The sequence below is a fragment of the Drosophila mauritiana genome, chromosome 3L, assembly GCF_004382145.1.
Source record: "Drosophila mauritiana strain mau12 chromosome 3L, ASM438214v1, whole genome shotgun sequence".
Classification (NCBI taxonomy): domain Eukaryota; kingdom Metazoa; phylum Arthropoda; class Insecta; order Diptera; family Drosophilidae; genus Drosophila; species Drosophila mauritiana.
In genome coordinates, this window is record NC_046669.1 from 20599502 (window position 1) to 20618673 (window position 19172).

Below are 19172 nucleotides of genomic sequence, written 5' to 3' on the forward strand. Positions count from 1 at the left end.
ATTAAGCATTCTCACATATAAATTCTTAATTAATAACATTAAATGAAAATATAGCCAATATAAAACAGCAACATTAATCGATAAGTCCCAGTGAGCCGCACAGTGGCATATGCGCACCGCCGCGTGCGGTCACACTATTTGTAAATTTTTTTTTGCAACGCAACGGGCTGGCGAAACGCTGCTGAAATTAAGCTAAAAACCGTGTATTAAACCGCAAGCCGTGGCAAAAACAGCTCACCGATGCCGAGACGCAGCAAAATGTGATGTTTGCCGGGTGCTGCAAACGCTCGGCGACCGCAAACGAAGTGCACGACCTAAAACCTCTGACCCCAAGCGCGTCACCCAGCAGAAGGATAGAGCGAGACGGACAGATAGGAGTGACTGAGGCAGGAAGAAAAGACTAGCGCTGGCCCCAAGACGTTGGAATTTTGTGAATTGTTGTTGCTGCAGCCCAGCAATAACGGTACAGAGGACAACAGTAGCAGCAACAAATACAACAAATAGGAATGACAAAGTGAAACTGACTGCGCTGCCCCACAAACTACAACAGTAATAACAATAATAACAAAACAAAACGAACTAGGAAGAGCAAAACTGTGATCTCTGCTTAACTTTTTTATTTTTGGGGGCAATTGTTCAATTTGGCTGTGCTCAAAAGTAAATTAAGTCAACTCGTTACGCGTATTTGCGGTGTTTGGCAACGCTTTTTCCAACCGACGACTGGAAAATCAATTCTTCGGATTGCCAAAGGGGAACAACAACTAGCAGTTGTTGAAGTTTTCCTTTCTTATATTTTTTGCGGCCCAGCCCAAAACAAAAAGCAAAGTAAAAGAAGAAGAGAAAGAGGAAGAAGAAGCAGCAGCGCAGCCGGATTTGCAAATAGGTATGTGTGTGCGTGCGTGTGTGAGTGCGTATCTTAAAGATACAGAAACAAAATTGTGTTAAATTAAGACAGTTTTCCGCTCGTTCTCCTCTCTTGTACTCTCTTTTCGTGACATTTAGCCGTTGAATGACGTCGTCGCCGGCAATTTTTCAACAATTAAACAAAAACAACAAATTTATCAGACGACCACAGCTACAGCTGCTGGCAAACATTTGGTTAGGTTAATTTTAACATCGAAACCCAGCACTTTGATTAACAAGTTCATATCTTATCGCCGCGAAAAACCCTGAAAAATAGTTACGAAAGCAAGTTTTGTTGATGTTTTATTATAAATAGAAAATTGCGTATGCAAATGCTAATTTTTTTTTAGTGGAATGAGAACCGATTCTCGCTCTTCGTCGCTCTCTCAACAAGTCGCTGTTGTTGCTTAGTAATTTGGATATATTATCTCATTCTGTCCATTCCATTTTTGCACCGAGAGAAAAGATCATACGATATCGTGGGTTTATTCTTATCTATTTCTGGATTGAATAATTATTAATAATTATTGTCCGCTTTTCCAAACAATATTTTGATTTAGCTGAATATTATAAAAAATATGCAGCCAATTAGACAAAATCAAATTCATTTTGCAGTGCACATACATAAATAATATTACTCTCCGAACGCAAATTGTTGATTTGTGACGGCATCGCACAATGCCAAAAATGTTGCCACTCAAATCCGAATTCGATTCCGAATCCCCATATATAAATCCATAGACAGAGCGCATTGCTTCCTGTCGGCCCGGCCTTCCCCTCCTCCCCTGGCTTCGTCACGCTCTCAGCTCCCTGAGATGATTCACGTTTCGTGCACGTAACAACGCCCCACCATCTGGGTGTCCGTAGCGCCCGAAAGCCACCTCTTCCACTTCCTCCTCCTGCAACTCTGCCAGTAAGGTATCCAAGTATCCATGCAGCCGCATATCATATAGCCATGTATCCATCCACCCGCATAGCCGTTCACCTACATTTTCAGCTCTCTTTGGGCCTCGGCCCACTCCCCAACTCTCTCATTTAATCGCCATTCTGGCTCTGACTTCACCTCACACGCAAATTGTTCGCCAACTAACTGCGGCTGTTGCCGCTTTTCGGAGCTCTACTGCGCACGAGCAGACCACAATTAAAAGGCGATTAATGAGCATGTATAGGAATTGGCGGGAACTTTTCCTTAGGAAAGATGGAGCATTTAATTCGTCATTGCTTTGCAGTTCCTTGCCTTGCTATGGAATTTATAGTAAAAACATTGAATCAGAGTAAACTCTTTCTAAAAACGTTTTAACATGCTATGGCTTTTCAAATTTCAACAATCAATTTCTAAAATTAAATTAGTTTTATTTCTACCTTACACTTGTAAACACTGAGTCGAGACATATAACATACGCCGCTCCGAAATTTGGTTAGTTGCAGTCATCAATTTCACATTTAATAGCCCTTCAGTTTTACGGTGCCTGCATCCTTGCGCCAAAATTTGAGCCTCAGACTCATACAATTTTAATTTAATTTGGCAAAGATTGCACCTGCATACACTAACACCAATCCTGGTTTATTACAGTTGCCGCAAAACGAGGGACGAATAGACATTGGAACGATGGCCTATCGCAAGCCCAGCGATCTGGATGGCTTCATCCAGCAAATGCCCAAGGCGGACATGCGTGTGAAGGTACAGCTCGCCGAGGATCTGGTGACATTCCTTAGCGACGACACAAACTCAATAGTCTGCACGGACATGGGCTTCCTCATTGACGGTTTGATGCCATGGCTGACGGGCAGCCACTTTAAGATTGCGCAAAAGTCCCTGGAGGCGTTCTCGGAGCTAATAAAGCGACTCGGCAGCGATTTCAATGCATACACGGCTACCGTTCTGCCACATGTGATCGATCGGCTGGGAGACAGCAGGGACACAGTCCGCGAGAAGGCGCAACTTCTGCTGCGCGACCTCATGGAGCACAGAGTGCTTCCGCCCCAGGCGCTGATCGACAAGCTGGCCACAAGCTGCTTCAAGCACAAGAACGCCAAGGTGCGCGAGGAGTTCCTTCAGACGATTGTGAATGCTCTCCACGAGTACGGGACCCAGCAGCTTAGTGTACGTGTCTATATACCACCAGTTTGCGCACTTCTGGGAGATCCCACAGTTAATGTGAGGGAGGCGGCCATCCAAACGCTAGTGGAAATCTATAAGCATGTCGGGGATCGATTGCGCCCAGACCTCCGTCGCATGGATGATGTTCCTGCCTCGAAACTGGCTATGTTGGAGACAAAGTTCGACCAGGTCAAACAGGAGGGTCTACTGCTACCTTCAGCCCTTAAAAACACGAATGGCAATGGAGTGGGCATGGACGAAGCCGACAATATTGGGTTGAGGGAGCGGCCCACCAGGATGATTAAGCGACCACTACACTCGGCCGTTTCGTCATCACTGCGCCCAAAGCCCAATGTGAACGATGTGACCGGCGATGCCGGCGCCGTAACCATGGAATCTTTCGAATCTAGCTTTGAGGTGGTCCCTCAATTGAACATCTTCCACGCTAAAGACATGGACGATATCTACAAGCAAGTACTAGTGATCATCAGTGATAAAAACGCAGACTGGGAGAAACGTGTGGATGCTCTTAAGAAGATCAGGGCATTGCTCATTCTCAGCTATCACACTCAGCCGCAGTTTGTCGCTGTCCAGCTAAAGGAATTGTCGTTGAGCTTCGTGGACATCCTCAAGGAGGAACTACGATCACAGGTGATCCGCGAGGCGTGCATCACCATCGCCTACATGTCTAAGACGCTGAGGAATAAGCTAGATGCCTTCTGCTGGAGCATTTTGGAGCACCTGATTAATTTAATACAGAACAGCGCGAAGGTCATTGCATCCGCTTCCACAATAGCTCTGAAGTATATCATTAAGTATACACATGCACCAAAGCTGCTCAAGATCTACACAGACACTCTGAATCAATCAAAGTCGAAGGACATAAGGTCCACACTGTGTGAGCTTATGGTGCTGCTCTTTGAGGAGTGGCAGACGAAGGCGCTGGAAAGGAATGCCACTGTACTAAGGGACACTTTAAAAAAATCTATTGGCGATGCAGACTGCGATGCACGCCGCCATTCCAGATACGCCTATTGGGCTTTTAGGCGTCACTTTCCAGAGCTGGCGGATCAGATATATGGAACCTTGGACATAGCTGCCCAGCGCGCATTAGAAAGGGAACGAGAGGGCGGCGGAGGAGGAGGAACTGGAACTGGGACTGCACCTGAAACGAGACGCACTGTATCCCGCATTGGCCGAACCCCTGGGACCCTGCAAAAGCCCACGCCTAGTATGAGATCCATTTCAGCGGTGGATACTGCGGCTGCTCAACGAGCCAAAGTAAGGGCTCAATATACACTATATTCCAGGCAAAGAAAACCATTAGGACCTAATAATTCCAACCAGGCATCGATGACAGGAGCAGCAGCCAGTGGATCACTGCCCAGACCTCGCCTAAATTCCAATAGCGGTGGTACACCAGCTACAACGCCGGGATCGGTTACACCACGGCCCCGGGGACGGGCAGGAGTATCTCAGTCACAGCCAGGATCACGATCCACCTCGCCAAGCACAAAACTGAGGGATCAGTACGGTGGTATTGGTAATTACTATCGTGGGGCCACTGGCGCCATACCCAAAAAGGCCTCCGGCATACCCCGAAGCACAGCCAGCTCTAGGGAAACGAGTCCAACTAGGTCAGCTGGTGGCTTAATGAAACGCAGTATGTACTCTACAGGTGCGGGGTCTCGACGTACGCCCGAAAGGAACAACCCTGTAAGACCATCGGCGGCGGCACGACTGCTTGCGCAATCCCGTGAAGCAGAACATACATTAGGCGTCGGAGATGATGGACAGCCAGACTATGTTTCCGGGGATTACATGCGCAGCGGCGGAATGCGGATGGGCAGGAAGCTCATGGGACGCGATGAGTCTGATGACATCGACTCCGAGGCCAGTTCTGTGTGTTCAGAACGATCTTTCGACTCCAGCTACACTAGAGGTAATAAATCGAACTACTCACTTAGTGGGAGCCACACCCGCTTGGACTGGAGCACGCAAAGGGCGCCATTTGACGACATCGATACGATTATTCAGTTCTGCGCATCGACGCATTGGTCTGAAAGGAAGGATGGCCTGATCAGCCTCACACAGTATCTGGCCGATGGAAAGGAGCTCACTCAGCAGCAACTTAAATGCGTTCTGGACATGTTCCGCAAGATGTTCATGGATACACACACCAAGGTGTACTCCCTGTTTTTGGACACGGTCACCGAACTGATTCTGGTTCATGCGAACGAACTTCACGAATGGCTATTCATCTTGTTGACGCGGTTGTTCAACAAACTGGGCACCGATCTACTCAATTCGATGCACAGCAAGATTTGGAAGACGCTACAGGTGGTCCACGAATATTTCCCCACGCAGTTGCAGCTTAAAGAGCTTTTTAGAATCATATCGGATTCTACTCAAACGCCAACTACCAAGACGCGCATCGCCATTCTGCGCTTCCTAACGGATCTGGCCAATACATACTGCAAAAGCAGCGACTTTCCCAGCGACCAGAGCCAGGCCTGCGAGCGGACGGTCCTAAAGCTGGCCCAGCTGGCGGCGGACCAGAAGTCGATGGAGCTGCGCTCCCAGGCCAGGAGCTGCCTAGTGGCCCTGTATAATCTGAATACCCCGCAAATGACGCTTCTACTGGCCGACCTACCAAAGGTATACCAGGATTCTGCCCGATCCTGTATCCATTCGCACATGAGGCGGCAAAGCCAAAGTGGCAATTCGGGTGCCAATTCGCCTAGTAGCTCTCCATTGAGCAGTAGCAGTCCCAAGCCTTTGCAAAGTCCCTCTGTGGGTCCATTTGCCTCACTGCAGAGCCACCACCACCAACTTAGCATCAGCTCTACTAGTCCACGCTCCCGGCAGTCTTCCGTGGAGCAGGAGCTGCTCTTTTCCTCGGAGCTGGACATTCAGCACAACATTCAAAAGACGTCGGAGGAGATCCGGCACTGCTTCGGCGGTCAGTACCAGACGGCGCTGGCGCCCAATGGCTTCAATGGACACCTGCAATATCACGATCAGGGCCAACAGGATTCGTGTGCCTCCCTGTCTTCCAACTCCAAGACGCAATCGTCGGCCAACACTACCCAGTCGAATACACCTGAGTCAGCAACGATGAGGTTGGATAATCTGGAGCGGGAAAGGACCACTCAGAATGCCAAGTCACCAACTGGCGATGCCAAGGTGATCACGGTCTCGATAAATATGGCCGAGAATGGAGAGCTGATACTGGCCAACAACCTGATGGAGAGCGAAGTGGTGCGTGTGGCCTTGACGCTAACAAAGGATCAGCCCGTGGAGTTGCTCCAGACGTCACTTACTAACCTGGGGATTTGCATCAAGGGCGGAAACTGTGAGCTGCCCAATAAGAACTTTAGATCGATCATGCGAATGCTCCTTAACATTCTGGAGGCGGAGCACACGGACGTGGTCATCGCTGGCCTGCATGTGCTCAGTAAGATTATGAGGAGCAACAAAATGCGTCACAACTGGATGCACTTCCTGGAGCTGATTTTGCTGAAGATCATCCAGTGCTATCAACACAGCAAGGAGGCTTTGCGGGATATTGACTCGATGATACCAAGGATAGCACCATCTTTGCCGCTGGACCTGTCCATCAACATTGTCAATCCAGTGATTGCGACTGGTGAGTTTCCTACAAATTTGTGCGCCATCAAGATCCTGCTGGAGGTGACCGAACACCATGGCTCGGAGATCACAGACGCCCACTTGGACATTGTGTTCCCCAATCTGGCGCGATCGGCGGACGACACGCAATCGATGGTTCGCAAAGCGGCGGTCTTCTGCATCGTCAAGCTGTACTTTGTTCTGGGCGAGGAGAAGGTCAAGCCGAAGCTGTCAGTGCTAAATCCCAGCAAGGTTAGGCTGCTCAACGTGTACATCGAGAAGCAGCGGAACTGCATCAGTGGGGGAGGAAGCTCTACCAAGAACTCCTCCGCGGCATCGTCGTCATGATTGCGGGAGCCCTTAATAGGATTCCTGCATCAGCACCACCACAAACAAGACACAGACGCAGTTGCTTCCCTCGGCCTGAGAAGGAAGTGAGGAGCGGCGGACATTAAATAATATATTATTACATTAACTAATTATTTATAACTAATTATTACCGATGATCCGTTAGTTGCGTAACTGCTCGATGCATATATTCAGCAGATGCAAATGCGGCCCGAAAGAAAGTCAAGGGCCATTGCCCATCTAATGTGAGCAGAAAAACTATTTATACATAAACGGGAACTAAAGCGAGTAAATCAGCAAATTGTACTAAAAGTGTAGCCAACTCCGCACTCCTCACTCTTTACCTCAGTTGTACGTCTTTTTACCAGCTCCTAACTATTAACGCTGATTCTGTTTAATTTGTAAGCCTATATACCGCTCTATGGAAACTCAGACGTGTGCTTTTCTACCTTTGTTTCAGGCGACTTTGTATCCTTATTTCGTTTCCGCTCAACTAAATTCTAATTACTATTATTAATACGATTCTGCTCTTACAACTGAACTATTTTTGTAATTAATTTAAACACACAAACCCACACAAAGGATTAAAATCATTAAAAAAACACTTATAGGTTATGTAATAATATTTATAAATTAATTAAACGAATAAAACAGTTAAACAAAAGTCCCAAAATACATAGTGTAAACAACATGTCAGCCTTTTGTTTGCCATCAGTTTAGCGTGATTTATTTCATAAAATTCAAACTTTCAAATAATTATTTACACACGTACTTAACTATACTAAATACTTGGTTTATTCTGTTTTCTCCTCGGTTCATGTGTTGAAGACCAAATAGTTGGCCTAAAATGTCAACGATACAAGTATTCATTGTTTTTCGTTTTTTCTTTTTGTTGGTGAGTAGTTTCATTACACATTAACTAGTTTCTTATATAACTATTAAACATTTTTGAATGTCGCTCGATGTGTTTTTTGGTTTCCGTTTTGGTAGTTCGGTTGTTTTTCTCTTCATTGATTTGTTCGATTTGCATTTGAAATTTTGTTGGGCCCCTTTGAAACCTGAACTTGGTTGTTTCTCTACAAGTAAATCATACAAATTCGTTACGTTTATTTGGTTACGCCAGATATTGGAAATCAATTCAAGTAAATTAAGGCACTTAATACAACAATGAAATCGATAAGAAAATTAATTAGTTGTTAGTAAATCGGTAGAAAACAAAAACAATTTTGCCAAGTACAAATTAGTGCGGTGGTTCGAGTGTGTCTCTGTATGGGTGTATCTGTAGCCGTGTGTCTGTGTTTTTGTGTATGTGTGCGTCAGTGCCCTAGACTAAAATGAACTGCATTGCTTTAACATTAACTATCTGGCTTTAGATTACCGTAGCTAATCTTTAATTTGTATTTGTATTGTACATAAATTCCTAAATTATGGTGTTTTCAATTAAATATATTTTTCAATGGCACATCTATTTGCTATATGTACGATTTTTCGCTCTGTTTAACTTTACTTAGTTTTGGGGTGATATCGGAATTTTGAACCCCAAAAACAATGGCTTCCGATTGGAAACGGTGCTGTAAGCAATTTTCGAGTGTTAAATACTTTCACGTAGAAGTTGAGTAAAATATCCCCGAACTCCTGGAGGCCTTAAAAACATTTAGATCCCAATACCAACTGCCCAAGTAGCTTGACTAAACCGAGAGTTACACATACAAATGCATTCTTATGTACAGTGGGACAAGATTTCGACTTACATGCTGGATCGATTTAAAAACGCCTTCGATTTAAAATACATTGAACTACTTAATTAAATATTCATGTACATGTATATAGTATTGCTAACAATATTTTGGCTTCTTGTTTCCTTTGGTTTTTCTATGTTTTCTATCTTCCTTGTGGTAAATTTTGACCGCACTCATTGCTAACAATGCCCCCCTCAACAACAACTCTTCGGGGGATACATTTTCTAATTTTGACCGAAAAAGGCACACACAGAGAATATCGAATGACAACGACTATGCACGACTACAACAACACTAACCCTAGTTCTATATATGATCCGCTCGATATCGGTGGACCGTATCTAGTAGCCGTTGCAGCGGATTTCCCCGAAGCGAGCTCTTGGTCTTCCAGCTCCATAGGCCGCGTATCGCTCATACGCCATGTAGTCCGGAATCTCGTAGCCGTAGTCTCGCGTTCGATTCCTTGGATAGCCGCCTTGGTTCTGCTCCTCATAAGGATAGTAGTTGTGTGTGCCCATGGCCGGGGACTCGATGTAGCCTCCAGCTGGATGAGATTGACAGTGGTTGGGTGCGCTGCCTGCATACTCCTCGGCTAATCGCTCCACTAGGGATTCCGGCGTTTGCAGGAATCGCTCGGAGAAGCGACCTATTTCGGTGGAACCAAAGGCCTGCAGGAATCCCGGCAATGGTTTGATATCCTGTCGGGATTTTTAAATTTTCTATTAGTACTTCTCCTTTATTTATTACTATACACAATGAAAACGGTGTAGCCACGACCAAATATTAAACATTAAAAAAAAATATTTTAAATATAAAAACTTAATTTCGAACTAACAATCAAGATCAGAAGGTTCTGTAACAGGTAAATGTTAGCTCACCCTAATCTGTTCCCTAACAATCGGCTCCACAGCCTCCATATTTTCGCTCTCTCCGGCTTGCTTTTTGGTCGGCTTCCGTTTTGATTTCTTGCTCGGAATGAGATCGCACTCGATGATGCGGTTGTTGCTGCTGCGATTCTTTCCAGATGTTGCACACCGCTTGAGGTTGCCAACCTGCTGATGTTGTTGCTGCTGCTGCAACTGCAATTGCTGCTGTTGCTGCTGCTGCAGCAGGTGAGCCAAGGCGGGTGGCACACTCGCATTTTGGCCGAAGCCAATGGGCGAGTTCTGTGGTGCCGGCGGAGTGCGCGGGCGCCGCGGCGTTGGACTCCAGTTGTTCGTCACAGGATGTTGCTGTTGTCGCTGTTGCAAGTGGAGAGCACAAAAATCGATTTAGTTTTTTCCAAGTCGTTTTGCAGCGGCAAAGTTGTTACGTTCAAGTAGCTAGTACTTGAACAACTTTGCTGCCAGTCTCCCCTCGGACTCTCTGCACCCCACTATCATCCCCATTCTCCGCCAGCTGGCAGCTCGTGTTACCAGGCAACCCCCAAAAGAGCCACCTCATCCTCTTTCGAACCAGCTCCAATCCAACCAGCCAGCTAGCTAGCCAGCCATCCAGACAGCCGGGTGAAGTTCAACGTAGCGCCCCAAAAATCAATAGGCGCCCCATTTTGTGTACGGCTGGAGCACCCTGTAAAAAGGCTTCCGGCCGTGGTTCTCTCCATTCGAGAGCTTTTCCCGTGCTTTCTCTCAATTTTTACGGACTTTTTTTATGAGTAAAGCCGGTCGATGGAGCTAAACGCATTTCGCCTTTGGCCTTCTCTTTTTTGGCCAGGACTGGTGATGAGTGTGGGCTGCTGTCATTATCAGGCTCTGGTTGCTCGCCTGCTTTGGCCTAATTTATCCCGTCAGTATGGCAGGATACCCGCCCCCTGATTGGCTCCTAAATTTACCCCTTATATATCCGCGCTGCACCTGCAGCTTTAATTTGCAATTTTTCCCGCCCGCGCTAATTCGATTTCATCCACCACTTACCGCATGTCCTGGCCTCTCGTCGGTCGCCTCTATTATTGGATCACCACTAGTATCCTGCGGCGTCGTCGGCGCATCCGAGGATGCTGCTGAGTCCGGCTGCAAATTGGTTTCCGCTCGCTTGGCAACTTCTGATGGAGTGGGCGCTGTGGGCTTCACCTTATCAGCGGCCACTGGCGACGTGGCGCTTATGTCATCTGAAAAATGAGTTAAGACATGATGAGGAGGCTTTGACAAAAAAAATCAATAGTTGCGAAATAATGGGTTTCCCTTTTCCTTGCTTATCTTTGCGCAATTCTGGAGCTCTAATTATTTTGTCATGCGTGCAGGCGGCCATCAAGGGTTAAAAACCGGGCCCCGAACATTGACCATCCAACGAGAAATCGAGGGGCTTTTTCGCACACGCTTATCAAATCATATTTCCCGAGGCCAGCAAGAGAGAGAGCGACAGTACGTCCGGAGAGCGACATGCACTTGTTGAACGTGGCTAACGCACACATACACACCGCCTCATGCACCCACACAAGCAAGAGAGCGGAGAGTGAGCGCGGAGGGACATCAACAAAAAGTGTAGCGCACTTCTCGGCGCATGCGACTCTGCCTGCAATGTTTACGTATTTCCATCTAAAGTTTTGGACTTGTTGTTCTCATTCTGGCAGTAACTGCAATGCATTAAATGTAATATTGTTCCCTGAATGTCACGAAATTATTTCCGCCATTACTTGCTCTTAATTTATTTCCTAACTTATGATTTTAAAAAGTTCAATGTTGAATGTATCAAATTTACTTGGGCTTCCTAAGCCACTGAAATGGTTTCATTTGTATTCTGATTTTTACTGCACTTTTTTTCACATAACGGACATTGATTTTCGCCTCCATATGGTGGCTAAAATCGGAGGTTGGGGTTGAAGTCGAATTTGAACCCTGGCTATTGCACCAGGGAGCTGTTCCTCGTCTTGTTTGTGGGTGTCGCTGGTTCCTCCCTTGATTAGTGCACAGGAAAAAAATACGACAAATTTTCTACAATGCTATTCGAAGATAGGCTTAAAGAGAATTTGGAAACCCTTAAAGAGCTTCTATGATTTAAAAGCTGAGCGTTGATCTTATAATAGAAACTTGAAAATGATCTTCCCTTTTTCTTCTGTGCATATGTTTGCGGCTGTTTGCCTGGCTTTCCTGTCTGTGTGGGCGGCTTGGCAAACGGTAGTAAAGCGGCAAAAGCAGCGGCAACCACCGCATTACGCTGAAAAGTTCATTTACATGCTGGCTGTGATGACATTTCACGCACACACAGATGCCAGAAAGACACCCCTAGATATTGCTGTGTGGGTGTGCTTGTGTGCGAAAGTCAAACGCCCATTGATAACGATGTAGCTCTACACAAAAAACACATGCAAGCACTACACGAGACTTTCAAAAATATTACCTAAACTTTGGAAAAACAGACAAAAATAACATTGTTAGGTAAATTCACACAGAATAATTAATGACGATTTTTTACGTATTTTGCGAAACATATAACTTTAAAATTTTAATGATTCGAATAACAAATTATTGCACCACAACCGAAATAATAATATATTTGCATTAGAGCGATGAGAGATATGATTTTGTGCAGTGCAAGAAGTTCGTTTGCACTGGAAATATTTAGAGAAAAGCTGTGGGCTCACTTCGCACCTGGTGGGTCATCCGCATACGCAGTTGACTTATTGATTTGCACACACGACAAAAAATTCAAATGCCACACATCACAGAGCAAACTCTCGGCGATTCTCGGTTGCTGCTATTCGCGTGCCTAAATAGACAGCTAATTTGAAGTTCCCGAAGCGCCATGACGTAGGCGCCCTCCAAAAGGCCACCCGCTCCTCGTAGAGCCACCCTTTCTGCTGGAAAACGGAAGTATTTCAGCAGTTAACCAACGCTGATTGGTTGAGTGTTTGCAAAACGTCGGCTTGTCAGGCTTGTGAAATATGTGGGTGATTGGAGGGGGGCTGGTGTCGCAGGAGCCGGTGGAAAAACCTGACGGAAAGCGCTTCTGATGAGGAGCTTTACGGACGACACTCTGGACACGCTGACAACGATGACGGCAACACGAACGGACAGTTCTTGCATTAATTTGTAACTAAATAACTTGAAAATATATAATAATAAATAACTTGAAAATATATAATAATAATATAATAAATATATTTATTTCTGTGGAATAAAATATTATTGTATGTAACTATTATGTTACTATGTAACCTAACTATTTCTTTTTTGTTCACCATAAAGTGTTTTGACCTTAAATATCTTTAGAAAAATTGCTCTCGTGGTTTGAAATATTTTTCTTCTCCCCCATCAGACTCCCACCCGAATGGCCCCCAAATTGCCGATCGATTTCGAGCCACCACCCACAGTTGCTAAAATCGTTGATTTGAGCTGAAGTAACTGGCCGTTGGCTGTCGCCCGTTGCCGACTTGAATACTTGTTACATAATCTTGCCTGACATATGTTTGCATAAATTTTCGAATTCTCCCCCGCGGCCGTGCATAATTGCAAATTAAATAGAGTGTAATGAAGGAACGACAGGCGATGCGACGCGATTCGAAAAAAGCTGACAACTTACCGGTAATATCGAGCGGAGTGTCCGCCCTTCTGACTTCCGCCGTCACCGGTGCCTGGTGCTCCTCCTCTTCGTAGTCCCGCGCATCCGCCGGACAGTGATAGGGCACACAGGAGGCGGACTCCACGGACATGTTAACCGGATATTCTCCACTGTAAACGGGCGTGCTCTGACTGCTGTCGCTCCTCGCCCGCGTGCTGCAATTGCTGATGCCGCTGTCCGTTCCGGTGGCACTGATCATGGGCGGCGAAGTGGTCAATCGCTGAGCGGGGGACTCGGCCACCGCCTCCACCTCGACATCCGGATCCTCGAGCTTTGGGGTTCCAGGCAGCGGGTGATGTTGCAGCTGCTGTTGGCTCAGATGTTGCTGCTGACTTAGGTGTTGCTGCTCGGTGCTGTAGCTGCGCAGCGGTTCCAGATAGCTGGGTGGCAACACTGTGCGATTTGGCGCTGGCGTCGAGGATCTGCCAGGTGGCGCATAGTGCGGCGTTGGGCCCGCAAAGCCACCGAAGCCACGAGATTGGTAAGAAGCGGAAGAACTGTACGGCAAGGGTGGTGGTGGCTCGTAACCAGGCTGAGATTGCTGCGGATGTGGCTGCTGCTGCTGCGGTATCTGCTGGTAGGGATGCGGTCTGGGCGGATAGTGGAGCACGCTGGAGGGGATTATCTGCTGGCCAGCCGGCGTGAACATCCCCTGATGGTGCTGGCTATAGTGCGGCGAGGCGTACGAAGCATAGCGATAGTAGTTAGGCATGTAAGAAGCACTAGAAGAAGACCCATAGCCGTAGCCATAGGGATGGTAGCCGGTGTAACCCGATCTGTAGGGTTGCGGCGGATAGTGCGACATTGTCGGCGTAAAATGATGCGGATGGTGATGATGCTGATCGTAGAAGCTGGCTGGATATCGATCCGACATGTTACTCCCTGGGACTACTCGTTACTTATTCCACCGCAGCAACTGGAGGCTAGGAGTCGTGAGCCCCATGCCCTGCCGATTGGCCACCATGTCGCTTGTGCCCGGTGTCCTCTTACATGTGGCGCTTTTATTGATTTTTGCCTTTTCGGCCAATCACAAATCCTTCGGCTTCCCTTGCTTTTGTTGTCCTTGTCTGGCCACGCTTGGCTGCCCTTTATTTATGTTCGAATCAATTTTCGCCACACTTGCAGTTTTCTTATTGTCCTCCTGTGAATGGAGCGAAAGAAAAGAAGAAGTGAGCAAGGGAGGTGGCTTTATTATCAGTTGGAAATAGTGTCCCGTGTGAGTGTTAATGCCACGACGTTTGACGGCCCAAAGGAAATGGTAAGGCCAATGGCGAGATCGTTAAACAGCAGCCCATGGCTGGGAATAACGAGACAATTGCGCTCGGGGCCGCAGACAATTCAATTAACATCGGGCCAATAACGCTTTATGTGCTATGTGAGCTACATGGTCCTGGGGTTTGCTTGGCCGAGTTACGAGGGAAATTATGTGGTTTCAAGACTACTTAGCTGACCAGGACTAACAGCGAAGTAGGGGCATTATGGAAATATTTATCGTCTAGTCAGGACATGTGTGCTCTTATCATTACTTCTTTACTTGCCGTGTTTAAAAATAAGAAAGAAAGACTATGTTTTTAGGTTAGTCTCATTGATAAATGAAAAGATCGTGCTGAATGTATGAAGGCAATCTATGTAGTTAGTCAAAAGAACGACAAGCAAACAAATGCCTCCATTGTGGATCCTTGAGTTTAACTGAGTGCAATCCAGACATTCCATACATGCTAATGAGAGCCAGCAACTCGCCGAATAATTGCCAGCGATGTTATGGTGCACGAAATGCGGTTGCCGACTGAAGATGGCTGGGAAATGGGAAATGGATGGTGGCATGGGATGATGGGTCTGGCAATTGGGGAGCTGGAACGGCGGAAAGTGTGTGTGAGTGGTGGAAGGTCCCCGGCCTGGCGGGTGGGTGCATCTCTTGATGGGCCATGCGCAAAATTCCGTTTGTTTTGCACTCACGCACAGGCAGCTGTGGCACCACAACAACGAAACAAACAGCCACTCAACTTATCGAGCGCATCTCCAGCAAACACACACACGCGCATACACATTCTTGCACACACCACTCACACACTCGCACACTCTCGCGCTCGCATTCAATGAATAACCGCATGCATTTTGGCCGCATGCAAACCGTTAATGAGCCACAAAAGTGCACACATCTGGAGTGGGATTGATAAGGACCTGTGGGTGGGAATGTGTTCTGATGCAAAGTCGTCACCAGGCAACCCCGAAACGTCTTCCAGCAGCTTCTCTTGGCCACAGAACCACACGTCACCCGCACAGGACATTACGTATCAGCACACACAAATTAGTTACACGCAGGAGAATATATAGTTCTTTAATTAATTAATTAACACAGAAGTGTTAAGAGCCGTATTTAGATGCATTTATTTTAATTTTAAATGCTACATTTTGGAACCTTTTACCTTGGTTGTCAGTTAATACAGTGAAAAATATATTAATTTTCTATTATTCATATGTTTTATGAATTTTAACAAATTTTCGAACAAATTATCAAATGTCCTGATAATGTAGTACATTACATTTTTGCGGTAAATTAAACTGAATAATAAATACTTATTATATTATATTTACCATGCAGTTGTAATATTTAAGGGCATATTCAGCATTAGGAGTCATGAATATATGTAGTCATATTAGTCATATTTTATTTGAACATTATTTTGACTTAGATATCCAAATAGAAATACGAGTATTTTCCTTGTGTTTCTCCTTTACTTGTGTAAGCGTGAGCTTGACGTGTGCGTTTATTGATTAATAAACTTTTTGTGCAAAAACACCAGAAAAGGCGAAAAATAATAATTGAAGGCAATCGCTAGTGGGTGGTACGTGGGACCAGCGAAGGGGCAACCTTTATTGATTGGAGGGCCCGAGCGAGTGACGTTTCAGATGAGGTTGCTGATGATGGTGATGATGATGATGGTGATGTCCTGGCAGCAAATTAGCAAGTCAGGGGTGGGTGGCGAGGTGGCAGGACAACTCTATTAGCAAAGTCAAACACGGCTGGCGGAGTGGATAACATAATCAATGTAAACACAACTTGGTGAGAGAAAGCGAGCCATTAGCCGGCGAAGAGTGAGCTCGAGAGAGCTGCAGAGAGATATATGGAGAGAGAGCTTTCGAGTCCGAGTCCAAAGGGTTAGGCGAATCGAAAACTGGCTGGCTGACGAAATGAGCCTCGAAATAAGTCTAGTTAAGCAACTGCAATCGTTGGGTCGTTGGGCCCCCAAAAAGGAAGGCAAGTCTGGCCTTTTGCTCTCTCTCTCTCTCTCTCTCTTGCTCTACCTCTCTCTGTCGCCACTTCGCTCTTTGGATCCTGCGACAGGAAACGGAAGTTGAGCACGACGGCAGCCGTGTAAATGGATGGATGGATGCTGTGCATGAGTGTGTATTGGTGGTGCCTCTTTTTGGGACAGTGCGACACAACAGCAGCAGCAGCAGTAGCAGCAGCAACAGCAGCAACTGAACAGCCTCCCACTCGCAGCCATCGTGTATATATAAATCAATAAAAACAGCAGCCCGAGACGGGGTTTCGCCTCAGCTCTTGCTCTGTTTCTGTACTTTTTTGTTTTCCTCCTCTGCGGCCAGCAGCAGCAGCAGTAACCGAAGAAGGAGCAGGCCGAGGAGCTGCTGGTGTACACAATCATTACACGGACCAGCGCGCGTCACACGGTGCGTATGTGCAATGTGTCCCGAGCGAAGCGCCCGAATGCATGCAGCGGAATATATAGCGATTTTAATTGAGTATCTTCTCGAAGGAGCACTACCAATAAATAAACGCAATAATGGGGCAGGACTTCAAGTGCGCGGGTGTTCTTGCAAAATATGCTAGGGTGTAACAATAGATACTTTTTTAAATGTAAGCGGAACAAAAGTAATGAAACTTATAAGTAAGTACAGATGAGTTGCTAAGTGCACATAATTTTATTTTTAAGCAAGTAAGTAAATCTTAATTTATTTGTATGGTATTTGATATAATAGAAAACTAGTAGCATAAGTGATGTTTTTTGAAATATATTTTAATATATAATAATATATTAATACCTTATTAACGAGGCAATCCTGATAGTATTATTATTTTTTTTTTTTAATTTTTCACTTTATTAATAAGTTTTTTTGCACGTCTAAATATTTTCACTGTGCCTAATATGTTTCTCCTAAAATATCCGTAATTTCAACCGTCGAAATTATTTAATGTAATTATAAGCCTCGCCTTCGATTTTGAAAATTCCCCAATGATTTTTTCACCACGAAAAGCCGTTAAATTTGAAATTCTATTGCCCACACAAAGCAGTTCACAACGGTTCCCGAGAGGAAGGCACTTTTCCGCCGACTTTTCTCTTCGAGGCTCGAGCGGAAAAATCGAAGAGCGACCGGCCCAGAACGCCAAGTGATCGGAGCACGGCGGCGTCACTTGGACGGAGGCCTCAGTTCGGTGCGGAGTCCGCCGTTACGTATACGCAGTGTGTGTGCGACGCGCGCTAAAGTCCAACGTAGACTGAAACGCGATACGTGGGCGCGCTGCCATTTATACACCGAAGGCCCCCAAGTTGAAGAAGAAAAGCTGGCAAAAGACACAAGCACCACAGCAAGGAGCAGACGGAAAACGGCAAAAAAAAATAGCTAGGAAAAAACAACACACAGAAGCTGCTGCACTGGGAACTTTGTGACCCGATTCGATGGGCAACCTGCCCACATGCGCGAGCGAGCTTTTCCTTTTCGCCATTTTCGAGGGCGGAAAATGCGCTGCACTTTGCTCTCCCCCTCTCAATCTCTCTTCGCGGCTCTCTGACAAATGGCAGAGCGAAAACTATTGGCTTTGCTTACGAATTAGAGCACAAAACAGAAAGCCAACCAAAACAGAGCGGCAAGCCGAAAGGAATCTAGAACGTGGCGTTACTTCTAAATGGGCGAGAGATTGGCAATTCCCAGAGAGACAGGGAGCCAAAGAGAGAGAGAGAGAGGTGCGGTACAAATTTTCCGCCAGAGTGCCGCTTGGGGGTTTCCCACGTTCGCTGTGTGAATGAGGTATGTGTTGTGTATAGGCTCGATTTATCGATGTCCGGGCCACGAATTTCCACCAGCGTGCGAAAAACCATAGCACACTTTCTGGCTCACTCGTGGTGCACTCCGCCAAGGGATGTTTCCGGTTAAGAGCCTCCTGCGAACCTGTGGCATTCGGCCATCCCAACTTTAGATGACCGATAAGCTGCAAGGCAGACTGATAACCAGGCAGGTAAACTTTTCGCAGCTCAGATGCACTTCAGGAGTCTCGAGTTTCCAAGACTAAGCGGACTAATTACAATTCTTCCAGAAGTTTATAAATTTAAATTAGTTATTCAAGGGGGATGCGGGTGTCTTAACTAAGATTGTTTAAAATCTATTTACTTACAGATGTGTCCTAGGGCGGTGGCACATACCAATTAATATTTAATATTTAATTTAACGTATTCATGGCCAAAATTTATGTTTCAGTTTCTTAGAAATTTTCTTATATATATATTACATTTAAAATGAAAAATGCAAGACACATAGGAAGGGGTCTGTTTGACTGGTACATTCTTGAAATAAGAGGGTTTTCCCTCTTTCGCAAGAAATAGTAGTTAGTAGTTTTGAAAATCCTGGAACATTTTTGAAATGCCTTCAACATCCCCTAATCAATTATTAGTCCCCTTGCGGCTACGCGCCTGGGTTGAAATCACATGAGCCTTGTGCCGCTGGCCACCCACTGCGCATCCGCGACACTCGCTCTCTGGCTCTTTGGCCAAGTGCACGTGTTTGTTGCGGTTTTCGCATGCCTGGCCAAAGAGGAAAGCCCTCAAAATATTTGTGGGCGAGCTTGGAAAAACGTAAACAAAGTTTTTGTGCGCACG

The 19172-nt window shown here is 46.0% G+C and overlaps 2 protein-coding genes across 4 annotated transcripts; one reads left to right on the top strand and one right to left on the bottom strand.

The window, feature by feature from the left end:
- The first annotated feature begins 135 nt into the window (after positions 1 to 135).
- LOC117140509 (CLIP-associating protein) lies at positions 136 to 7939 on the top strand. 2 transcript variants are annotated; one of them, XM_033303482.1, is made up of 2 exons: positions 136 to 883; positions 2477 to 7939. In XM_033303482.1, exon 2 carries the CDS (start codon positions 2513 to 2515, stop codon positions 6980 to 6982), a length of 4470 nt encoding a protein of 1489 aa, XP_033159373.1. In that variant the 5' UTR covers positions 136 to 883; positions 2477 to 2512; the 3' UTR covers positions 6983 to 7939. The 2 variants fall into 2 exon arrangements, with proteins under 2 accessions (XP_033159373.1, XP_033159374.1); XM_033303483.1 differs by lacking the exon at positions 136 to 883 and adding an exon at positions 2251 to 2320.
- A 32-nt stretch (positions 7940 to 7971) lies between these two features.
- LOC117140510 (vacuolar protein sorting-associated protein 27) lies at positions 7972 to 19103 on the bottom strand. Of its 2 annotated transcripts, XM_033303485.1 has the most exons (6): positions 17344 to 19103; positions 13240 to 14419; positions 10635 to 10828; positions 9600 to 9962; positions 9021 to 9419; positions 7972 to 8058 (listed from the first exon to the last, which is right to left on the bottom strand). In XM_033303485.1, exons 2-5 carry the CDS (start codon positions 14150 to 14152, stop codon positions 9063 to 9065), a joined length of 1827 nt encoding a protein of 608 aa, XP_033159376.1. In that variant the 5' UTR covers positions 14153 to 14419; positions 17344 to 19103; the 3' UTR covers positions 7972 to 8058; positions 9021 to 9062. The 2 variants fall into 2 exon arrangements, with proteins under 2 accessions (XP_033159376.1, XP_033159375.1); XM_033303484.1 differs by lacking the exon at positions 7972 to 8058 and having other exon boundaries at positions 8548 to 9419.
- Positions 19104 to 19172: the final 69 nt, after the last annotated feature.